This window comes from Natrix helvetica, assembly GCF_964273705.1.
Source record: "Natrix helvetica genome assembly, chromosome: 13".
Classification (NCBI taxonomy): domain Eukaryota; kingdom Metazoa; phylum Chordata; class Lepidosauria; order Squamata; family Natricidae; genus Natrix; species Natrix helvetica.
The window spans coordinates 8,232,250-8,257,337 of record NC_138557.1 but is presented as its reverse complement, the minus strand read 5'-3'; the positions used below and the strand labels follow the sequence as shown (position 1 = coordinate 8,257,337).

General features: G+C 45.6%; 2 protein-coding genes across 2 annotated transcripts in view; one reads left to right on the top strand and one right to left on the bottom strand.

Annotated features, from left to right (window-relative positions):
- Positions 1-25,088, bottom strand: part of LOC309398746 (lysosomal dipeptide transporter MFSD1-like) — a 332,444-nt gene that overhangs the window by 41,523 nt on the left and 265,833 nt on the right. The window lies entirely within an intron of this gene.
- ATP6V0C (ATPase H+ transporting V0 subunit c) lies at positions 4,878-21,869 on the top strand. The gene is made up of 3 exons (XM_081965955.1): positions 4,878-5,242; positions 16,764-16,947; positions 20,904-21,869. The coding sequence occupies exons 1-3, from the start codon at positions 5,164-5,166 to the stop codon at positions 21,109-21,111; spliced, it is 471 nt and encodes a 156-aa protein (XP_081822081.1). The 5' UTR covers positions 4,878-5,163; the 3' UTR covers positions 21,112-21,869.

The window sequence follows — 25,088 nt, the reverse complement described above, 5'->3', positions numbered from 1 at the left end:
GAGCGGGCGCGCAATTTGGGCGTCCTCCTTGATGCCCGGCTGTCAATGGAGGACCATGTGGCAGCCGTGGCAAGGGGGGCGTTCCACCAGGTTCGCCTGGTGCACCAATTGCGCCCCCTACTGGACCGGAGTGCCCTGCGCACGGTCACTCATGCGCTGGTGACGTCTCGCCTGGACTACTGCAATGCCCTCTACATGGGGCTTCCCTTGGGACGCATCCGGAGACTGCAGCTAGTTCAGAACGCAGCCGCGCGGGTTATTATGGGAAGTACACGTTACTCCCACGTAACACCTCTCCTGCGCGAGCTGCACTGGCTACCTGTGGCCTTTCGGGTGCGTTTCAAGGTATTGATCACCATCTTTAAAGCGCTCCATGGCAGAGGACCTAGTTACCTGCAGGATCGCATCCTACCACACACGTCCCTGCGACCTATCCGCTCACACAGAGAGGGGCTCCTCCTGGTGCCGTCTGCTGGTCAATGCCAGCGGGCGACACCTAGGAGTAGATCCTTCTCTGTGATGGGCCCAACCCTCTGGAATGACCTCCCCCCAGACATTCGAACTACCACCGACCTCCGTTCCTTCCGGCAAAAGTTAAAGACTCACCTATTTCAATCAGCTGGCCTGGCACTTTCTTAGTTTTACCTCCCGGGGATTTATTTTATTTTAGGGTTTGGGGTTTTAATGTGATGTTTTAAGATTAGTTATTTATTTCTTAGTACAGCCTATTTCCCCCTCCAAATGTATCTTAAATGTAGTTTAAATGTATTTAATTATTATGAATGATTTTATATTGACTGTACACCGCCCCGAGTCCCTTTTTGGGAGAGGGGCGGTCTAAAAATCTAAGAAATAATAATAATAATAATAATAAAGATTTTTTTTATGACTCTCAGAGACTCCTTGCCAATTATTTTCTTGTGCAGCGTTGCTTCTACATATGTCAATCTTTGACCGAAATACCAATCATACACCAACTGGAGTAATGGAAAAGGATCAGATCTTTGAACTTTTGAGATCTACCGGTGACTTTCTGTCTTGCAGAAATCCAGGACTCGGCTCTTTAAAAAAAAAAGACAATTTGCCCAAAATCTTGTCTCCGCACATCCATTTTTTCATTTCCTACGGGGAAAACCTCTGATAACCTTTAAATGCCCTTCAATCGATCTGGAAAGAAAGCAAAGAGCGATTGTGGACAATTCTGAGATTTCCCAGCCTCTCTTTATTCCTTAATTCCAAATCATTCTTTGCTTGTCTAGAAAAAAATACGATTTAAGATGCTGCTGTTTCTATTATGAAGGACAGCAGTGTTTCTCAAACTCGGCCCCTTTAAGGTGTGCGGACTTCAACTTCCAGAATTCCCTGGCTGGTAGGCTTGGGAATTCTGGGGATTGAAGTCCATGCCTCTTAAAATTGGTAAGATTGAAAAAGCTTCGTCTACGTAATGGGGACAATCCATATCACAATAGAGACATAACGTATGTCCATGTTAAAACTTATATTTAGCCCATGTAAAGGAAGCGGTGGCTCAGTGGCTGAGACACTGAGCTTGTCGATCCGAACGTTCAGCGGTTCGAATCCCTAGCGCCGCGTAATGGGGTGAGCTCCCGTGACTTGTCCCAGCTTCTGCCAACCTAGCAGTTCGAAAGCACGTAAAAATGCAAGTAGAAAAATAGGAACCACCTTTGGTGGGAAGGGAACAGCGCTCCGTGCTCCTTGGGTGTTTAGTCATGCTGGCCACATGACCACGGAGACGACTTCGGACAGTGCTGGCTCTTCGGCTTTGAAAAGAAGATGAGCACTGCACTGCCTCCTAGAGTTGGGAACGATTAGCTGATATGTCCAAGGGGAACATTTACCTTAAAGGAAGCAGGGGCAATGGTTTGAAAGCGTTGCTTTACAAGCTCCTCGCATCAACGTTCTTTAAAACCACATTAAACAATCCAAAAGAGGATTTTCCCCCCTGTCCGCATTTGGCACAGTCTATCTCTCATGCATTGCGTCCAAACGATCCATCAATTACATTACAGAATGGTCACATACCATCCGCTCAAATATTAAAAGCAGCTTGCCTGCTTCCAGTGATGGATTAAGACTAGACGGGACTTCTCGCCGTACCACAGCCAGGGAAAAATCTGTGACGGATGCAAAATGGGAAAGGGAGATGCAAAAGGTGAGCCAAATAAAGCAGCGAAAGCATCTCTTCCAGTTTTTATCGTAAAGCCAATCCACGGAACTGGGGAATTTGAACACTGAGAGATGCCAAGAACCAAAACTGAACTGCAAGAGAATCAACCAGAAAGGGGTATATTAATTCACCCGATGCAAATACCAATGCAACACTGTGGTTTTAGTGTTTCTCACCCTTGGCAACTTTAAGAGGCCTGGACTTCAACTCCCAGCATTCCCCAGCCAGTAGGCTTTTAACATGTGTGGACTTCCCTTCCCAGAATTCCCCAGCCAGGCCACATCTGATCCTTTGGCTGTCCCTACCCAGCATGAAAGGATTGATTTTATTTGGAAAGCAACATTTAAAAAAAAAAGCTTAAATATGTGCATATGTTCATGCCTACATGCCTTCACTGTGCTATTGGTTCAGCCCTCCCCAACGGTCCCAGTTTTTGATGTCACCCCTGGAGAAAAGTAATTGCCCATCCCTGTACAAGAGGCATGGACTGCAATTCCCAGACTTTCCTAGCCAGGTTGCGTTAACATTTATGGACTTCAGTTCCCAGAACTCCCTGGCCAATACGCTTTTTAATGCACATGGACTTCAATCCCCAGAACCGTTTTTATCACAGCACTAGCTGATAACCCGCCATTGTCCGGGTATTTATTTATAGGGGGAAAGTGTCCGGGTCAAACATAATGTCTAATGTTGGATTTTCACCCTTACCAGAGGGAGCCCCCTTGTGAAGTACTGTGGAGCCGTTACCATGGCAACTCCACTGCGCTGTACAGTAGAAGCCATTTTAGGGCAATACAGTAGAAGCCACTTGAAGGCACAACAGGCTGCATCTTAACAGAACACACACCCCGAGGGGTATTGGGTGTCTTACCCCCCACCAGTATTTGTCTCCAGAGAATAAGTCACCTGTGTACCAAGTGTGGTTGTACGCTGGAACATACACACACATAACCATTTAGATAGATAGATAGATAGATAGATAGATAGATAGATAGATAGATAGATAGATAGATAGATAGATAGATAGACAGACAGACAGACAGACAGACAGACAGACGACAGACAGACAGAATCCAACTCCCCCAATGAACGTTGCTTGTCAGCTGGGAAGATTGCAAAGTGTGATTAGCCACTGCAAGACATTACAACCTTCATAAATGCAACTGGATTGCAAGCAGCCAAATTGCGAACACCTGATCGTGGGGTGGATCATAAGTCACTTTTTCCAAGGCCACCATAAATTCAAACCACCAATAAACAGTTGTAAATCAAGGACCTTCTTTGACACGCTCTATTTATTTAAAGATGTTTTCTGTAGAATTGCAACCTGTCTGGAAGTATTTTAGGGCCTCACATTTTGTTGATCTAGGCTTCCCGAGAGCATGAAGCAAACTCTTTGTCCCGAGAAAAACCCCTTTTATGAATTGACTGTGAATTCCGCTCATTCACCTCCAGCAAAGTCTTTCGAGGGAGGCTTTACAGTCACAGACCTTATCTGGCTTGGAGAGCTGCCAGGCTGATCTCTGCAAAACTTTTGCAAGGAGTCTCAGAGAGTCACGAACCAATTAAGCGAACTAATTGTCTCCTGCAAACTCCACTCCCCTTTCACTCCTTTTATTTCCTCTGGGAGGGGCCATTCATTGTCCACCTGTGGCCTTACTCCCATGTTGACCCCTGTTCTTTAGCTGTTCCCTTCATCTGGCAACTCTGTGCATGTGCACACTAGGAACAGGCTCCAGCTGTTCTTCTGCCTCACTGATGTCTGACTCCGAAGGCAGCTGATAACTGGCATACAGCCCTGGCCCCCTCTCTGCCTCCGACACAGAGCCATCAGAGCCTTCCCCAGACTCCAGGACTGGCCCATAGTCCTCCCCAACCTTCCCACTGTCCGAATCTGCTGCCAACACCGCTGGTAGGCCAGAGCACATTTTGTTGCACTGTTCATTTTGGAAATCTAATGAAATCTAATCCCACCCTGTGCTTCTGATACAGTAAAAGGGTTTAATTTTTTTAATCCAGCCTTTCCCTAATCCAGATGTTCAGGCTGGAGGGCGCAAACCCATATAACATCTGGAAGGTAACAGGATGCCAGGAATCTTGCTTGCAGAACCTTCCCCTTGCAGTTGCTCCAAGAGAAACGGATCATATAACATGCTAATCCTGATTTATTGCCGATCAAATCCTGATTGATCTATCCGGATTATCCAGCCAAGCTTTGCAAAAAAAAAAAAAAACAGGGAAAAAAGAGGACCGCCCTTCTCTCGCAGGCCCCGCCCCTTATGCTAATCAGCGCTGAATCACGCTCATCAGGGGAGGGGGAGGGAAAAAATCCCCAAAGGCGTTCAAGCCCTAGATCCGATCAGCCTTGACAGCGGGGGCGAAACCAACCCACATCCCAGCGAAGGGGAGCCGAGAAACCCAAGGAGCGCTCCCTCCGACACTTCATCGCTGGCGCGACATCCCAATCTTCCTTTACATCATATATAAGTGTAGAGAAACCGCCACCTGAGCTTTCAAGAGCGGCTGTCCCCGTTTTCCACAGACGTGTTCTTCCCGCCCCCTCCCATCGCCTCATTTTGGTACATCCCATGTTGATGGGGGGGGGGGAGAAAGAAAGCCAGCCGAGAAGCGGAAGAGAAGGAAAAGCCGTGTGAGGAGGAGGACGAGGGGGCGGAGCCAGTGGCGAGCCACGTGACGCAAGGCCCCGCCGCCATTTTGTTCTGCGGCGGCTGGGTATTTAGAGGCAGCGGCGGGCGCAGCGGTGAACCGTCCGCGCAGGACCGCCGTCGTGTCGACACCGCCGCCCCAAGGCCGCTGACGCCGCCCCGCCATCTTGCCTCTTTCCCCGGGCGGCGCAGCGAAGGCCGGAAGAAGAGCCGGAGTAGAAGCCGAGGAGCGTCAGCCCGACCCCGCCGCCTCAGCAGCAGCAGCAGCAACCACCGTCCTCTTCCTCGCCCCCCTCACCCGGCTCCGCCATGGTGTCTGCTCCGGCCGGACCCGAGTACTCCCCCTTCTTCGCCGTCATGGGCGCCTCGGCCGCCATGATCTTCAGCGGTGAGGCACCCCGGGGGGGAAGGGAGGGGGGGAAACGGTTTTGGGGGGGCTGTTGCCATGGGGGCCGTCGCCCCCCCCTCCTGCTCCTCTCCGTCTTCATCTCCCATGCCTTGCCCTCGTACGACCCTGCTAGGAGGGGGGGGCACTTCCAGCTCTTTGAATTGGGGAGGGGTCTCCAAAAGGGTTTATATGGGTGGGGGGAAGCGCTTCCAGCTCTGAATTGAGGAGGGGGTCTCCAAAGGGCTCTCTATGAGTGATGAGGAGGGGCCTCTTCCGGCTCTTTGAATTGGGGAGGGGTCTCCAAAAGGGTTTATATGGGGTGAGCGCTTCCACCTCTGAATTGGGGAGGGGTCTCCAAAAGGGTTTATATGGGTGGGGGGAAGCCTTTCCAGCTCTGAGTTGGGGAGGGTCTCCAAAAGGGTTTATATGGGTGATGAGGAGGGGCCTCTTCCAGCTCTTTGAATTGGGGAGGGTCTCCAAAAGGGTTTATATGGGTGATGAGGAGGGGCCTCTTCCAGCTCTTTGAATTGGGGAGGGTCTCCAAAAGGGTTTATATTGGGAGCACTTCCACCTCTGAATTGGGAAGGGGTCTCCAAAAGGCTTTATATGGGTGGGGGGGAAGCGCTTCTACCTCTGAATTGGGGAGGGGTCTCCAAAGGGCTCTCTGGGTGATGAGGAGGGACCTCTCCCGGCTCTTTGAATTGGGGAGGGTCTCCAAAAGGGTTTATATTGGGAGCGCTTCCAGCTCTGAATTGGGGAGGGGTCTCCAAAGGGCTCTCTATGAGTGATGAGGAGGGGCCTCTTCCAGCTCTTTGAATTGGGGAAGGTCTCCAAAAGAAGGGCATGGGGTCGCGGGGGGGGGGGGGAAGAGATATTGGTCTTTAAAAAAAAAAACAATGGAGGGGGAAATATGCTGGGTTGTGAGCTTAAGCGAAGCCTTTTTTGGGAGGGTGGCAGCCTGCCAGGCTGGAGAGGATGGGAGATGGAGTCCGGCATCTCCCCCCCCCCCTCCAGGCTGCTTTGATCTTTTTTAAAAAAAAGAGAATCCCTTTCTCTTCCCCCCTCCCCCCCCCCAAAAAAAACAAAAGCAAGAGTCTGGTGTGCCATTGTGGGAAATGCCATCCCCGCTGTTCCTGGTGGCTGTGGCGCATTGGGAAGGGCAAGGTGGCTTTTTGGCGATGTCGTCTTTTTCTCTCTCTGCTGCTGCTGCTTGGGAAGCCCCACCCTGCTTGGAAGGACCCAGTAGATTCCTCTCCCACCCTGGCTTTGGAAGCCCCCTACCCCCTTCCTGCGGGGAGAGGAAAGGACAGGCAGGTCCCGTCTCCCACCACCACCACCACCCCGGGGGAATTTGGGTGGCTTGGAGGGTATGGATACCCTTTAATGTTTGATCTCTTTTTAAAGAAGCTTTTCCCCCAGTGCCGCTGTGTGACATCTGCCTGCTTTTTTTTCTCCAGTGTAAAAAAAAAGAGGAAGTGATCTTGTCTTTTGCTCCAGCTTCTCTCTTCTTTATCTCCCCCCTCCCCCCCAATCAAAAAAAAAAAAGATTTAAGCAGCCGGCTGGCCTCAAGTGGCTGCAGAGATGTTCCTGCCCAGGTGAAGGGTGGGACCCCAGTCTGGCTGGAGCCAGATCAGCCCTGCTTGCTTCTCTTTACATGCCAGCCTTCTGGGGGGGGTGGGGGGATGGAGGGAAGAGGTATTTTGAGAAGGGTCCTCCAGGGAATTTGACGAGGGGAAGGGGGAGATGGAAGAAAAGGAGATAGGCTTCTTTGGGAAAAGGCGATGGGGAGGGGGAGGGGGAATGGGAGTGATGTCATAACACCAGCTGATGGAGGAACCCTGACCAGCCATGTGACCGGGGGGGGGGGGGGGAGAAAGCGATGTTTAGAAGCCTCTGCTGCTTTCCCCCCATTCATGAATTCAGCTAAGCTTGCAATGCACCCGTGACCCCGTGCAGCTCGCCTGGCTTTCTGGGATCTTGGGAAGGCTGGCAGATTTCAATGGGGCCGAGAAAACTGGTTTCCAAATTAAGGAGGAGCTGCAAAAGAGGGGTTTTGCCTATCAGTATCTCCTTCCTTTATTGTGAGCTTATCTGCTGAGTGCTGGCTTCTCAGAACTGATAGTCGCCAGAGCTATTCCACTCCGTAAGAATTGTCTGTGACTGAAGCTTTCAGATATTGGAAGAATACTGTGAAATTCAGTCTGGATTTTTGTGGCTGCTTGAAGAAATAAAAGAGTCCTAAATGACTGATAAAATGAAACCAGTGGCCTTAATGTTGCAACCTCGGTTCTATCTTTCACGCTCACTTCACTGTACAGAACGGGGGCTCATCCAGAATTAGAACATGGAGCCACGTCTTTGAACCGTATCTTTTTAGGATGGTGGGAATGTTGCCACTGATGGCACACAACCTGCAACTTTCTCTGAAGCCTGACTACAGTACGCCTTTCTGGTCTTCTCCTCCTCCAGATGGGTTGGGATAACATGACAATAGTCTGCTGTGTTATAACACTGGGATTGGTGGACATTAAATTATTGCTTCAGATAAAGAAACCTCCTCGGTGGCTGATTCACCTACCCTGCTAAGCCAGTTTAACCTTTATTAAACTAGAATTGGCTGGGTTGATCTACAGTACTGTGCAAAGCTCAAACCACATTATGCCAGTTTGTCAGTATTGTTAATACACAATTCAAACGGCTCCCTTAAAACAAATTGTATTTACAAACATGGAAGGCTTCTGAAATATATTTGCCTCTGAGATTTAATTGAACTTTCATTTTGATTCCTAGGGTATTATACAAATTGTGCCTAACTTGTGCCTTTGCTTTTTTTTTTTTTTTTGGTTACATTTTTTAGATAAAATTCAATTGATAACTTCTTGGGAGAATGTTTCCCTGCAAGGCTTAACGTGCATTTGAATCATCCTTGAATATCATTTTTTTTAAATTTCTCTTTCCTCTGTAGGGGTGTTTTGAGGATGAATTAGTTGTGAGAGTGGATAGCCTTAAGGCCTCCCGGTGTTCATTGTGACTGGATGGAAATGAGAACTGGAGCTGCCCCCATTCAAACCACCCCATCTTTTGTCTGTCCCGGCTGTTTTTACCACCTTAATTGATTTCCTTGTAGCAATTGAAAAAAAAGAAATGAGCCAAGGATAAAAAAAAGAGCAAGCTTTATGCTATTAATGCCATGCAACTTCCTTAAGCTCTTTTTCCTTTTCCATGGGACTTTAATAGTTAACGGAAATAATTTGCAAAGCAGTAAAACATCAGGTTGACTTATGCAGTTTATGGATTATCATTAATGAGTTGATAACAGCAGCTTGCATCCTTGAACTGAAACCATTGGCCCTGCCCCAAGGGCACAAGCTATTCATACTGATACCATTTCTAAAGACTTAGAACATCTGTCCACTACGCGGCTCTGGTGCTGCCTCTCCACCCTCAGAAAATCCCCAGTGCAGAAATGCTAAATACTTTTTTAATTATTTATTTTACTGTAGCGGAAGGTGGGACTCTTAAGGAGATAAATTGTATGCATATAATACAATGCACAATGGAGCATAAGCTAGTCCTTGACTTACGGTCACAATTGAGCCAAAGGTTTCTGTTCAGCAGGTTAGTTGTTGAGTGAATTTTGCCTTTTTTTTAAAAAACAACCTTTCCTGTCACGCATCTTAAGCGAATCGCTGCAGTTAAGTTAGTAACACAGTTGTTAAGTGAATCTGGCTCCTCCCCATTGAATCTGCTTGTCAGAAGGTCGCAAAAGGTCATCACATGACCCCAGGACACTGCAACTGGCATAAATATGAGCCAATTGCCAAGTGTCCACATTTTGACCAGGAGGATGCTGCAACGGTCGTAAGCGTGAAGAAGGTCATGCGTCACTTTTTTCCCAGCGTAAATTTGAACAGTCACTAAACGAACTGTTGTTAAGTCGAGGGCTGTCTGTTGTATCTACTGAGTTGTGTTGGGCAACTCTTAATACTTGGAAGTACTGGATGCTCATCTTGCTAATCACTTCACCCAAGTTAATCCGCTTGTGGCAAGCATCCCGATAGGAGAATCTTGAGATGTGAATATAAGGTAGATAGGGATGGCATTGAGTTTTACCTTGGAGGGCCATAAGGAAGAGAAAGACGATGGTCTATTACAGATTTTAATGACTCATTGAAGCCTAGTTTGCTGCTATCAGGTGCAAGCAGTCTGGAGGCAGAGTTCCTGTTGTATAAACACCCTCATCTTGGTCCTATACACACTAATTTTTGATGATAGTAAACATCTCATAGAAACCATTCTAGTCACCTCTGGCTCATTTTGTGAGAGCTCACTGCTTCACTGATGACCTTCAGGCCATCAACAATCAAAATTGATCTCCAGCCTCAAGGGATATTGTGATATTTCCCCCCCCCTCATTAAATTTATAGCAGGGATGGTCAAATGCCACGGAGTAATTTAAATATTTTTCCTTGCAACATGGCTAACTAAAATGTTTCTCATCACAAGAAGGAAATGGTGACAAATTTTCCAAGGAATAAAATAGCCCCAAATCCCCATCATCTTCCGCTACTTATGGTTCTTGAAATGGCATGACGGTTGACGTTAACATATCATGCTGAGTAATTGGGGGGGGGGGTGTCTCCAAACTTGGCAACTTTAAGACTTTGGAAGTTACAAATCTTAAAAAGTCAGCAAGTTTGAACACCCCCTCCGATAAGCCAAAGATGGCGCGTTTGGTTTCACCTTTGTTTGTACGAAACCAAGCATGTTGGTTGATAAACCATGATTTATGACAATAAAGGTATGTAGAATACAACATTGGCAAAGGGGGTGGGGGAATTGGGAGCCAAGATTTGGTGGGTCCATCTCATATGAAGAAGAGTGCTTTTGAAATTGGTCCTTTAATTGCAATTTGCTTATTTTAGGGCAGGTATCAGAATTGTCATCTCTATCACAAAATAGTGATTGTGTCATCGGTTTTAGCAGGTGCGATTAAAGTGACTTTTTCTGTACCGAAAGGCAGTTTGGCAAGAACATGTGCCTGGGATAATTCATATGCCCTGGAATCATATGTCAGTTAGTATGGTGGCTTGTTTTTCTGCTTTCGAAACTGGGCTCATCCAAGACGTCCAGTCTGGAGAGTTTTGTGATTTATTAGTGCCCTTTCTGTACGTGTCTTAAATTGTATAAGGTAAAGGTTCCCATCACACATGTGTGCTAGTCGTTACCGACTCTAGGGGGCGGTGCTCATCTCCGTTTCAAAGCCGAAGAGCCAGCGCTGTCTGAAGACGTCTCCGTGGTCATGTGGCCGGCATGACTAAATGCCGAAGGCGCACGGAACACTGTTACCTTCCCACCAAAGGTGGTTCCTATTTTTCTACTTGCATTTCTTACATGTTTTCGAACAGCTAGGCTGGCAGAAGCTGGGACAAGTAACGGGAGCTCACTCCGTTACGAGCCTCCGAACTGCCAATCTTTTCTGATCAGCAAGCTCAGCGTCTTAGCCACTGAGCTACCGCATCCCTATTTTAAATTGTATATGTGATGAAAAAGAATATTTAATATAGTCCTACAAGAAGCAAAAAAAAAAATAACCCTATTCCTGGAAATATGGGTTGGGTGTTAAGCCCCCTCCCCCAACAGCCTGCAATTCTACTTAGCATTGTGGACCGTCTGGGTGGAGTACAATCATAAAGTGCAGGAAATCTGTATTTGAGGAGATAAAGATGGCCTCTGTGGTTTGAATTGCCTTTTCTCAGATGCGCACTCCTATGAAGGGAGGAGGCTCAAGGGGGGGGGGGAATTCAATAAAGACTTCCTTTCAGACAGATATTTAGGAATAATGCTCAAGAAACATGTTTAAACAAGCATGGCTTAACATGCTATATGAAGCTGATCACAATACAATAGCAGAGTTGGAAGGGACCTTGGAGGTCTTCTAGTCCAACCCTCTGCCTAGGCAGGAAACCCTATACCGTTTCAGACAAATGGCTATCCAACATCTTCTTAAAGACTTCCAGTGTTGGGGCATTCACAATTTCTGGAGGCAAGTTGTTCTACTGATTAATTGTTCTCACTGTCTATCACTGTCTATAAATAGTCACCGCTTTTCTGTTTGAGCGTTCACACGGAGTTCAGAGGGAGAGTTGTGTTAATATGTTGAAGCATGGAGTCCACAGAAACTTTTGACCACTTGCAAGTATTTATTTACCGAATTTAACGTTTTCCTATCTCAGATTTATTAGTCCTGGAGGCATTTTTTAATAATAGAATGGTACTTGGTTTAAAAAGATGCTACATAAGGGATCAAAAAGCATTAATAAAGAGCAGTAAGTGGTAATCTAATGGTATTGTTTCTTAATACTCTGCGTATCATAGTACGATAATAATGAGCCGAGGTGGCGCAGTGGTTAGAGAGGGGTACTGCAGGCTACTTCAGCTGACTGCTAGCTGCAGTTTGGCAGTTCAAATCTCACTGGCTCAAGGTTGATTCAGCCTTCCTCCTTCCGAGGTGGGTAAAATTTGATAAAAAATAAGAAGAAATCCGTTTAAAATTTTTAAAAACTCATTTTTTAATTTTTTTAATTAAAAAAGAAACCTTAGATTTTTATCCACCTTGCCTTTGATACTGTCTAATGTTAAGTCTTGTTGAAGGTGCTGTTTCCCTCCTGCTCAACCAGGAGATACTCATTTCTTCAGGTAGCCTGAGAAAGCTTCACCAGTAGCACAAACGTGATCTCTGCTGGAATATCACTTGTGAAGTATACTCTCTAGTGACTTGACGCAAAGATTTGAGAACCTTGCCCTTTTGTGTGAAACTGTGGCCCCTCAGTCAGATTGTAGCTTTCTGGAGCTTGGCAAAAGAGTTTTCCGGAATGATTCGAAAGCGTTGTAGGTTATGAGTCTCGATCAACCTCCAAAACTAATTTTTCCCTCTTATCAATTCATCAACAGGAATTCTTCCCCCCCCCCCCTCTTCCCTATGTATTTTTTGTATATATTATTTAGCAGACCACAAAGCTGACAGGTGCTGTTTAGGCAGCTTAATCAGTGCTGCTTTGCATCTGAAATTGGGAAGTCGAAATTAAGTTGTGCTCTTAAGTTTCCTATATTTGTCAAGTGAATACTTGAAGTGCAGCTAGTCTTTGACATATCTTTGACTAGTTGCTACAATTGGCCTTTATTGAGGGTGCTCAACAAACAGTTGTCCTATCATTTAAGAAATGCATATAAAGCTACTCCTTCTCCATAGTGGGGGGGGGAGTATCCAGGACAGGATGGGTTGACCTTGTCCTCTCGTTGATTGGACTGAGTCAGGTAAGCTCTTTGGGCCACGCCCCTGGTCAACAGGTACTGCCCAGTTATCGACTCAGTCCACTCAAGGACGGTTGGCCATCCTAGTTCTCCTGCAAATTGAAGAAAAAAAGGGAAAAAAGGACCAAGAAATCCAAAAATTGCCTCCCTGCCGCATTGATCAGCCTCCTATTGGAAGGAACAACCCCCCTGGTGGGTTAGGAGGCCTGCCATAAGCCCTCTGGGGCAGCACGCTGCCCAGGCCACTTGAGTGAAACCAGGGTCACTCGGTGAGGACTTCGGCCGGGCAAACAGGAAAAACAAAAAGGCACAAGCCTTGCCCTACCAGGGCAAGCCTTGCCTGACAGCTGAATATGGGGTCCATCTATCATAGCAGATAATCTAACCATTCAGATGAATGACTTTCAATAACACTGAAGATTTTAAATATCACTAGTTGGTAGGCTGGAGGGTAAGTTCCTCGTGCTTAAAGAGGGCTTGGCCACTCTGTTAACAGCAATGTGAATTTGATATGGAATAACATTTTATTCACAAAAAAGCAAAATCTTATCAGGTACCCTAAAACTTTTGAGGAGACCTTAACTTTTGAGGAGACATCAGGATTACTTCCGATCTCCGCTCCTTCCGTGTACAGCTGAAGACCCACCTCTTTCAATTATCTGGCCTGGCTCAATCGTAATTTCTTTTATTCCTCCTAACTGTTTTTTTAAATTGTCTTTAAATATTAATTCTTAATTGCATATTGGGTTTTTACAATTTGGGGTATTTTAATGCTGATTTTTAACTGTCTAAATGATGAAATTTGTTACCTCCTCCGTGTATGCGTGTATGTGTGTTTTGTATTTATGTATGTTTATGTGCTGTTATATATCTTTTATGTTTTATGCTCCATTGTACGCCGCCCCGAGTCCTACTTGGAAAGGGAGCGGCTAATAAATCCAAATTATTATTATTATTATTATTATTAAAAGTGGGTCTCTGGACCTCAAGATACCTTTTTTAAAAAAAAAATCACTTTTTGTGTTGCTCCCAATGTAATCCACCAAATCTGATTGGCTAAAGAAACAAAAATGATTGTTTCACCAAATACAATGCATCAAGGGGAAGATTAGGATTTTAACAATGTTGTCAAACTGTGATAAGATCTAAAATCAGGTTATGTGAAGAGAAGCTGTTAACGTTTTCACTACAGTTATGCAAGAATTTGCAAGCTTCATTGGGACTTAAATGCTCATATGTGCTATATATCAAATGCCTTGGACTTCACTTGTTCTTTTTTCTAGTTGATATCTAGAGACGAGTTTTTAGTTTTTGAATTAGATGCAAGTAAGCTACCTGTTTGAGTTAGGGTTAAGACATATTTTATCTCTTATAACTGTGGTTCTCAACCTTCCCAATGCCGCGACCCTTTAATACAGTTGCTCATGTTGTGATGACCCCCAACCATAACATTGGTGTCTCGGTTCCTCAGACCATTGAAAATACGTGTTTTCCGATGGTCTTAGGCGACCCCTGTGAAAGGGTTGTTCGACCCCCAAAGGGGTCCCGACCCACTGATTGAGAACCACTGTCTTATAAGCTGGCTGTAATGAATACCAGTGAGGTTAGATCTCAATTATCTCAATGTTTTTCCTGCAGTGCCTATAGAAAAAGAAGGGAATGTAAACTGGCAGTGCCAACTTCTAGTGCCATTCTTATTTGGAGGAATACTTGAGGATGTTATGTCTCCCCAAGAGTCATTCCTAGGAAATGAAAACTGATCCCTGCCACCCTTTAAAGTATTCTAGGGTGCTTGTGAAATATGGATACAGGAGATTTTCTTGGAAGTCTCCCATCGGATTAAAGTGATCAATTTTAATCCCTTGATCCACAACTATTCACTTGGCATTTATCGAGACAAGGCATCAACAGATGAATGCCCCCGTGATAGTTGCTCAGAAAGGAATGATCACAATTATTTGTGCCTACTTGGCCTTCTATGAAAACAAATACAGGTGCAATTAAGCTGGAAATGTAATTCTTGCTTTCCATTCGGAATAAAAAAAAAGTGTATGGGTTGAGCTCCACTTGATGCTCATAGTAACAAGAAGACCGTCTCAATTGTCTAGTATCTCTTGTAGACATGGACCTGCCTGTAGCAATTACATATGATTTATCCGAGCAACTACATAGCCAAGAAAGAACTGGTTTGGCAAGTGTTGGTCACCTGGTTTTGCTGGGCAAACAGGTACGAACACCTAACTAGCTTGTTGATGAATCCTCTAGTATCAGGTGATAGGGCTTAAGGTGGCCTGCAGCAGTGGTGGGTTCCAGGTGGTATGTTCCCCGTACAGGTAGCAGCTGGGAGCAGCGGCCACCGGAATGGTACTTTGGAGGGCCCTCCTGCCTGCCCTTGTTACTTATCTCTATTTGAGCTAAATGGGGCATTTGCGCGCGCACGTGCAGTGTACAGTGCCTGCGCGACCACCACTGAGCTGGAGCGTCGCAGGACGGACAGGATCTGAAACCTACCAGGCTTTGAAAACGAAAGGCAGTGGACAATCAGTCCTGTCTTTAGAACCGTGCCTAGCAAGTATGAGCGCACAGCCTCTACCCATGTTGGCACTGCAGCTTCAAGAATTGAAACCGTCAGATTGGTTTGGGGCATTGTAGCATGGACGTATCGGGAAAACAATAGAGGCGAAGCAGCATTTGGTATTGGCACGTCTTTGTACTTAAATGCTTTTTTAGTATGTGAAAGCAGAAATGAAACATCACCTTGACCAGTGAGCCAGGCTGCAAACACAGACTCTCTCTCCCCCAAAAAACAACAACAACCGCACAGTCATTTCTGATTCTGTTTTTTCCCAGAACAGTTGCGTTAAATACAATTTTGCTTAAAAGTTTGCCTTTTCTGACGGGGCTTCAATTTTACAAAGGGTATCCTAGGAATAGGATTGTCCTAGGAAGGTGTAAACATATTCGTGGCTAAGTCAAGGACTAGAGATATTAATAAAAGCTGAACCACAGATAAGCTAATGGTCTCAAAACTTTGCTGCAGAGAACTTTCAGCTGTGAGGACTTTGGTCTGTTCTGGGACTGTTTACACAGCAGAGCAGAAGATAACAGACTGTTAAATTTCTAGAAAAGAAGCATGAATAGAATCCTGTTGCCTTTAGCAATTTTTTTTATGTCCCTGCTTTCAGTCCAGTTTTCTGTAGCACACAGCCTCACCTGCGGAGAATCTGCAGCATAGTTAGTTAGGGTACTAAGAGAGTGAACAAGAGTCAAGGAACTCAGGCAGGACCCTTTGCCCCCCCCCTTTTGCTCCTTTCTTCCCCCCCCCAAAAAAATAATGGAGAACAATAACTTATGCCTAATTTAGGAGGGTCAAAGGCTAAGTCACTCCTAAGCAGTGGCTAAGATGCTGAGCTTTCCAATCAGAAAAGTCGGCAGTTCAGTGGTTCAAATCCCTAGCGCCGCATAACGGAATGAGCTCCCGTTACTTGTTCCAGCTTCTGCCAACCTAGCAGTTTGAAAGCATGTAGAAAAATGGGAACCACCTTTGGTGGGAAGGTAACAGCGTCCCGCGCACCTTCGGGCATTGAGTCATGCTGGCCACATGACCCCGGAGACGTCTTCGGACAGCTCTGACTCTTTGGCTTTGAAACGGAGATGAGCACCGCCCCCTAGAGTCGGGAACGACTGGCACATATGTGCGTGGGGAACCTTTACCTTTAATTTAGGAGGGTGGCCATTGTACAGTCCTATGAACCTAGGGTTTTGCACATTGTAGTCCTGGCGTGCTTACAAGCAAAATGCCCTTGTGGTATTTCAAAATTATGCTGTTTCTCAGTGAATGAAGCAAAGGGAGGATCATTTTTGCAGCCCCGACCAGGATTTATAAAAAGTATAGCAATATGTTCCTTGCTTTTGGAAATGGCAAAATTGGGGTCTAAGTGTTGTGTAAAATATATATTTAATATCAAGGAAATTCCTAACATTCCCCAGGATCAAGAAAAAATATATATTTCCCAGCTTTGCCTCCCTGTGTGACAAAATCCTTCTCACCTTGCTATCAATTGTGGAGCCGCAGCAGAGGGATGAAAGAGCCACATGGGACTCCAGAGCTAACCCCCCTGCCTTAGGGATTAGAGGCTTAGTCTGTACCTTGCATGACATGTTGGGCCTTTGGTAAGACTCACCTGTTCCTTTTCTCTCTTGCAGCCTTGGGCGCCGCCTACGGCACAGCGAAGAGCGGCACGGGGATAGCGGCCATGTCGGTCATGAGGCCAGAGCTGATCATGAAGTCCATCATCCCTGTGGTCATGGCGGGTATCATAGCAATCTACGGCTTGGTCGTGGCGGTCCTGATTTCCAGCTCTGTGGCGTATGACATGTCGCTATTCAAGTAAGTTTCTGGGCGAAGGCAGGGCTGCAGGAGGTCCCTTGCGGGCTCAAAGATCTGACACTCGGTGGAAAGCATCCAACGTGTGTTCCATTCTCTGCTCCACGAGAAGGGAAATGCTGACCGGAAGCTACACACTGGGAAGGAACAGGGTGCAGAATCAACATTCCTCAGGCCTTTGATTATTATTTTTTTGCCAGCCAGCAGAGGAGCAGCTTTTAGGGGAAATGAATGCTGTACACCAGGCGTTTCATAACCCTGGCAACGTTTTAAGTCATGCGGACTCCCAACTCCCAGAATTCGCCCAGCCAGTTTTGCTTTGGCCAGCTGGGGAATTCTGGGAATTGAAGTCCACATGACTTAATAGTTGCCAAAGTTGATAAAGTCTGCAGTACACAAAGTTTATTTAGTTATTTACGCATTTATTATTTATATTAGCGTTATTTCTTTAGGAAGTTGATATCCATAAATATATTTTTTTAAAAAATGGAACAGAAATAGGCGGAGCTTAGAATCGTTGCCAGTGCTCCAGTGTTTGATAAAAGATCTATGATTTGAGTTGTATCTCTGTAGAGGGTTTTTTTTTTTAAATCAGTGTAAATTACACTTCTAATTGTCCTAGCCCTGCCGACCACTTGCAGTGGACAGTTTGCACATTGTTCAAAAGGCCATAATGAGCCAACCATCCAGGGGAGATTCGTTTAGCAACTCTCCCAAGCCACGAAAAAAGGGACCTTTGATCGGTCCTCACACGTATGATGGCTGCCATCCTCCCCACAGGCATGTGATCAACCTTGGGTGCTTGGCAACCAGCATGTATTTACGATGGTTGCAATGTCCCGGGGTCACGTGATCCCCGTTTGTGACCTTTTCAGGCAGCTTCCGATCAGCATGGATCAGTGGGGGGGAAACCAGATTCGCTTAACGATTGCAATGATTTGCTTAATCCAGGGGTGTCCAAACTTGGGAACTTTAAGACTTGTGGACTTCAACTCCCAGAATTCCCCAGCCAGCTGGCTGGGGAATTCTGGGAGTTGAAGTCCACAAGTCTTAAAGTTCCCAAGTTTGGACACCCCTGGATTAATCCTAGCAAAAGTGGTAAAATCGGGCGCAACTCTTAACCGCCTTCCTTTAGCAACTGAAATTCTCTACTCCCAATTGGGGTTATAAGTCGAGGACTACCAGTACAGCATTGGGCGTTGTGTTCCTAAAATTGGGCAAGATGACAAACAAAGGGTACGTCCCACTAAAAAGTCACCTTTTGGGGTATGAAAACCTGAATTTATTTCCAGAACTGACTTTTGACTTGAGTCTTATTCTGGTGTCTTTCCTCGCTTCTTTCATTCATGAAGCAAACTCCTTTAAAACAAAATAACTGATATCCAGTGCAGTGCTTTTAATTATTCAGAGGTATTTAATTGAAACATGTTGGTAAGCTAATCCTCCTCCTGCCACGTTAGACATGCCCAGAAGTTTCCAGGTGTGCTTAAAATGGGCTGAAACACAATCTGCTTTAAATTTTCATGAGAGGCTGTAGTTGACAAGGGGAACCCACTCATGTCTGTCCGTTCAGGAGTAACTCTATTGCTTACTCTACCTTCCAGTCTTAGAAAAACGAAGATGAATTAGAAAAGTTGAGAAGAAGAAAAAAGAACATGGGTGCAAAACTGGATAGCATCTTTAGAGGAAAGCTAAGAATAGCTTGCCAAGAACTTGAAGGAACAAAACATTTTATTCATGACAAAAATGAGACTTGGCCAATGGTATATAAAACTTGTTGAATATGAGATATCAGTAGCACGTAGGCTTATATAGTGCTTCACAGTACTTTACAGCCCTCTCTAACCAGTTTACAGAGTCAGCTTATTGATCCCAGCAATCGGGGTTCTCATTTTACCGACCTTGGAAGGCTGAGTCAATCTCGAGCCGGTGAAAATTGAACTGCTGGCAGTTGGCAGAGTTAGCCTGCAATCCCGCTTTCTAACCACTGTGCCACCACAGCTCCATATGTCACTGCCATTCCTGCTGCCTCAGGGAGAGTCCATCAGAAGCCCACCCAATATTTATTCGTTTCACATTTTTCAACCGCCCACCTCCCTTAGATGCAAAACCATCATGTTAAGTTAGTTCATGACTTTCTTTGTAAGCCTGATGTTGGCTTCTTTGACAAACCATTACTACGCACTGCAGGAACTGCCCATTTGTGTCCATTGGTTCAGGTACAGTTGCATCTGTTGTACCAGAAGCAAATCCAAAGTAGCAGTGCATTGGCAATGAGTTTGCCGGAACTACCAAGTAAGAGCCGTGGTGGCGTAGTGGTTGGAGTGCGGTACTGCAGGCTACTTCTGCTGCCTGCCAGCTGCCTGCAATTTGGCAGATTGAATCTCACCAGGCTCAAGGTTAACTCAGCCTTCCATCCTTTTGAGGTGAGTAAAACGAGGACCCAGATTGTTGTGGGGAAGAGGCTGACTCTGTAAACCGCTTAGAGAGGTCTATAAAGCACTGTGAAGTGGTATATAAATCTAAGGGCTCTTCCTTCCTTCCTTCCTTCCTTTCCTCTCTCCCTCCCTCCTTCCTTTTTTCCTTCCTGCCTGCCACAACATTTTACTGAAGACTGACTCTATAAACCACTTAAGAGGATGGAAAGCACTGTAAAGCGGTATATGTCTAAGTACTATTGCTACTGCTACAGGAACTGGGCATGGCTAGTCTAGTGAAGAGAAGGACCAGGGGAGACAGGAGAGCAGTCTTCCAATATTTGAGGGGCTGCCACAGAGAGGAGAGGCTCAAGCTATTCTCCAAAGCACCTGAAGGCCAGACAAGGAATAATGGATGGAAACTGATCCAGGAGAGATTCAACCTGGAAATAAGGAGGAATTTTCTGACAGTGAGAAATTGCTGAAATTGTTCGAGGTGTTCCAGAGACTGTAGACTGCTTAGAGAGTCTGTGAAGCGGTATATAAGTCTTAAGTGTGTTGCTATTGCTAAATACAGCGACATACAAGTCAGCAGAGAGTCCTTAACATTTATGAGATGTGGCCTCCTGTGGCCATCTCCGAAACGTGATTTGTTTGTTCTTTGCTCTTTAAGGGGTTTTGAATAGTCTGTCAATCCTCTTCTTGTCATGTCATTCTTCATAACTGGGAGCCCTGTATCAGCATATATTTAGTACCCTGGGCTCTGCTGAGCACAGTTAGCGTAGATGTGAGATGCTCTTAATTACCAGCATTTTATTGTCACAGGAGAGTAAACATGAGCCCACACTTCAGATTTTTAGGCTGGTCTTGGTGAAAGCAGCCAGCTTTTAGAAAAAGGTGTTTCGAGCTGGGTCCTTTGTTTTTTTGGCTGGAAGTGGATATGTCTAGTTTGATGAAAAGGACACAGGGAGACATGATAGCAGTCTTCCAATATCTCAGGGGTTGCCACAAAGAAGAGGGAGTCAAGCTATTCTCCAAAGCACCTGAGGTCAGGGCATGAAGCAATGGGTGGAAATTAATCAAGGAGAGAAGCAACCTAGAACTAAGGAGAAATTTCCTGGCGGAACAATTCATCAGGGGAACAATTCATCAGGGGAACAACTTGCCTCCAGAAGTTGTGAATGCTCCAACACTAGAAGTCATTAAGAAGATGCTGGATAACCCATTATCCTGGGCTGGAGGAGTAGAGGTAGAGTAGAAATAGGAATAGAATAGAATAGAATGAGTTGGAAAGGACCTTGGAGGTCTTCTAGTCTGACCCCCTGCAGGAAACCCTATACCATTTCAGACAAATGGCTTTCCAAACTCTTCTTGAAGACCTCCAGTGATGGAGCATTCACAACTTCTGGAGGCCAGCTGTTCCACTGATTCATTGTTCTAACTGTCAAGAGTCTTCCTCTTCTCCAGAAAACAGCCAGCCTTCCCTGATTGAAGCGGGTTGTTTCCAGCATCTCCTTCAACTTGTCTTCCCTTCCCTTCCAGGAGCTTCCTTCAGCTGGGTGCTGGACTGAGCGTAGGCCTCAGCGGTTTGGCCGCCGGCTTTGCCATTGGCATCGTGGGTGACGCAGGCGTCCGGGGGACGGCGCAGCAGCCGAGGTTGTTTGTGGGCATGATCCTGATCTTGATCTTTGCCGAAGTCTTGGGGCTGTACGGCCTCATCGTTGGCCTCATCCTTTCCACAAAAGGGTAACGGCTGCAGAGCACGATGGGGAAAAAACAAAACAAACTTAAAAAGTTCCAGAATTTGAAAAAAAAAATGGTTTCTCCACAATGTGTACAGTTGTCATCAGTCTGGTAGTTGATCTCTTGTAAATTTTGCGCAATGTATGTGACTTGTCTGTCCTCTGTGTACTTCAGTATGAAAAGCAACGGGAGGGAGGGTCCTGCCACAAGCCTTTTCCCACAAGGCTTGGAGGGGGGGAAAAGCTCCTTTGCTGTTTTCCATCCATCTTTGCCATTAGAGTCCTTTATGTATAAATATAAACTAGAAAACGGTAACTTTCCCCCTTCTCACTCTCCATTGGATGTTTTATTTATAAGACTTGACATGTTCATACATAATGGAACAAGAGTTTTCAATTTTCCATGCTCTCTCTCTCTCTCTCTGTCTCTCTCTCTATACACATACACACACAAACACACACACACACAGGTATATAAATATATATATTAATCTCATGCATAGATAGATTACTACACTGTGGGGTTAACTGTAAGTGCAGAGAAATCCTTGGATGTAATTTGATTCTCAATGATTGCTGTCGTGTCCTGGTATCGGAGTGTTGAGACTGTTTGTGTTTATACAGATAACAGCAAAAAACGTCTGAGACACTCCTGTGTTCCCAAGTAGTAAAAACTGTATGCTCTGGCATCCAAAAAGTTGTGCAGCCAATGTTGGATTTTGCAGTAATACATTTCCAGGTAATAAAAAAAAATTCCTCCACTGTATCATGGTTGCACAGTGTGTCTTGTGTCTTGTGACTTGCCTCCAAACCCCGGTACTGTTCTGAGCGAGGCTTCCCAAGAGCATGAAGCAAACTCCTTGTCCCGACAAAAAACTCTTTTATTCATTGACTGTGAACCAATTAAGCAAACTATTGACTCCTGCAAACTCCATTCCCCTTTCGCTCCTCTTTTATTTCCTCTGGGAGGAAACAGGCTCCAGCTGTTCCTCTGCCTCACTGATGTCTGACTCTGAAGGCAGCTGATAACTGGCATACTGCCCTGGCCCCCTCTCTGACTCACAGGGCTATTGTGGGGGAAACAGGAGATTTGTTTGCTGCCTTGCGTTACTTGTAAATAAAAAAATAGATATGAATAAGAAATAAAAACCAACAAAATAAAGAACAGGAAGAGTGACGCTCAAGGCAGGAGCCATAATGCTCAGGTGAGGCCTGACGTCTCCTGTGAGAATCCTATGCAGTTCCCTTTTTCCCCAGCCAGGCCAGCCACGCAGCCTACAAAGGAGGAATTAAATCCTCTGCATTATGTATATTCTTGGTATTTCCTGGATTTTCAGGTCACGGACAATCCAGTGACTCAGTCACCGTTTTCCCTCGGCTTTGCAAGCTTCAGAGATGGAAATAGATTTGAGTACCGTCTTTGGCTGGCCAAAGAAACACTTGGAGTGGGGGGGGGGGGCTGCAGCTGTTATTATTTATTCCTTCATCCCATTTCTGTCCTGCCCGTCTCACCTCAGTGACTCTTTGTCTTCTTTTCATTTAGAAAAAAAAGTCTTGGGGGCAGCAAGATCTGCAGAGGGGTGGTGGGGAGAGAGAATGCTTGGAACGGATGTTCCACTTTTCATTTTACACCAGCGTGTGTCTGCTGCAAGAGTGAGTCAGCCCTGCAGGGAAGAAGGGGGAGGGAAGGAGAAAGAGGAACTGAAGCAGCAGGGGAGAGAGAGAGATAAAAAATCATGGACGAGGCCAGCTCAATGCTTGGGAAGGAAACTTTAACCTGGTTTTTTTTTCCCTCTTCGATAGCAACACACCTCGTCTTTCGGGGAGTTTTAAAATCCCAGAGATCTCCTTCCCAGTTCCATGCTGGACACAATTCACAACATTTACCTATGCAGGTAAACAGGAGACCTATTCTAACACACGGCATTCTGGCTACCAGAAGCCTTTTAGGCGTAGGAGGATTGCTTCACTCCTCTGCCCTCTAGACCTAGTTCCGTGTTTTGATGTGGCTTTTGGCCGAGTTTGATGTTTTTTTCTGACATCCATTCATTCATCTTGGGATGCACATTTGTCTGGAATGTGAGAACGCCCCCCGAGGCTAGGGCAAAAAAAGACAAACGGAATCAACACTCAGTGGACACCCAGATCTGTTCCTTGTTGCTCAATGATTCACGTTGGGCCTCGTGACTTGGAGTGGGGCCAAGAGATTGGCTTGCATGATCTCCTGATCTGTCTGTCCTCCTGTAGCTGGGAAGGAAGGCAGGAAGGAAGGCAAGGATGTGTTTGCAAAGGGCTGGGAGCGGGGAGGGGGTATTAGCCTAAAGCGAAGAGCAACCATGCACTCTCTGCTTTTGGAAAACAAGAATCCCCGAAGCAGAGATTCATCTTTTCTGCTTTGCTCCCAGCATCCGCGCTTAACCCCAGTATGTTTTTTCTGAAAAATGTCGGGTAATGATGATAAATCTTCCCCAGTAACAAACCATTGGGGTCATTAGCCCCAGCCACCCTTTCAAGCAAATTGCAGACCGGTTGGGAGGATGTATTTATTTTTCCTCCTGTTTGCTTTGCAAGAAATTGGGATGGCTTCATTTCCCCCCAAATGCTCAACTGAAGCAAAAGAGAGAAAAGGAAGGATTGCCTCGAGGCTCCAAAGGCAATTAGCATGCTGCTTGGTTTGCAACTTCTCCCCAAGAGTCAGACGTGACTCCTGTCCTTGCTGCCTTCGTCACAAGAAGCTTTGATTAATATGCAGGTCTGTGGCTAGGAAACCCTTTGAGGATGGGGAGGGGACAAGCTCTTCGCAAGCAACCCAGAGCCAGTTGTTTTCGCTGGTCATTCTCAAACCGACGCAATGCTGCAGCGGGAAACTCTTACCTGTATTATTCCGTTATGCGCCTTTGATGCTTCGTAGTTTTTTTTTTCCTCATTTAAAAAAAAAAAACCCTACAAAATCTTTTCTTTTGCTGGAACTGCCTGACATTCAAATGGACATATGGTCCCGAAGAATAAATTAAGATGTTATTAAAACCCACACAGGGCTGTGTTCTCTCTCCATCTCTTTCTTCCTCCCCCCCCCCTCCATCCCCAACCAAAGTCTAGTTTCATGCCACTAAATTGATTTATCAGCATATCATTTTCTCATTTCTGCGTTATCCGTTCTACTTTTCACCACCACAGGGAGGAAAGAAGTGAAATGGATACGTGTACTTCAAAAAGGGTTCTCCAGGCTGCGCATGCGCATATTAAACTCAGCCACCAATAAGAAGCACACAAAAAAAGATAAATTTCACATTGTTAACATGCTACACATTATACTGAGCGTTATAAATGTCCACATTTCGATTTCGGGATACTTGGGCTGAATTCATCCTTCCTGTTGAAGAAATACTGCAATCTCACTTAATGTTGCTTTGGTATGATGTGTGAACACGTCTGTTAAGACTTAGTGTTATCTGTGAATCAAGATATTATATATGATGTATAAAACAGCATCACTTAGGGGGGGAAAACACCATTTTCAGTAGCTGTTCTGCACCTTAACTGCTAGGAATAGATTCCTAACTGACAGAAACATTCACCTTCCACATTAACAGGGTTTTCACAAGAACAGCAATAAAAGCAACGCAACCTGTTTTGACACATGCATGTTGCATAATGGATTTCATATTACGGCATGCCAAATTAAAATAAGCCCTCTCCTTATACAGTTTAAAGGTAAAGGTTCCCCTCGCACACATATGCAAGTCATTCCTGACTCTAGGGTGCGGTGCTCATCTCCGTTTCAAAGCCAAAGAGCCAGCGCTGTCTGAAGACGTCTCCGTGGTCATGTGGCTGGCATGACTCAACGCCGAAGGCGCATGGAATGCTGTTACCTTCCCACTAAAGGTGGTCCCTATTTTTCTACTTGCATTTTTTACAACTGCTAGGTTGGCAGAAGCTGGGACAAGTTAACAGGAGCTCACTCTGTTACACGGCGCTAGGGATT

Excerpts from the sequence above, each read along its gene's own strand:
- ATP6V0C (XM_081965955.1), top strand. The coding sequence starts at position 5,164 with ATGGTGTCTGCTCCGGCCGGACCCGAGTACTCCCCCTTCTTCGCCGTC. Across the intron at positions 5,243-16,763 it reads GGCCGCCATGATCTTCAGCG|CCTTGGGCGCCGCCTACGGC; the intron begins GTGAGGCACCCC and ends TCTCTCTTGCAG. Across the intron at positions 16,948-20,903 it reads TATGACATGTCGCTATTCAA|GAGCTTCCTTCAGCTGGGTG; the intron begins GTAAGTTTCTGG and ends CTTCCCTTCCAG.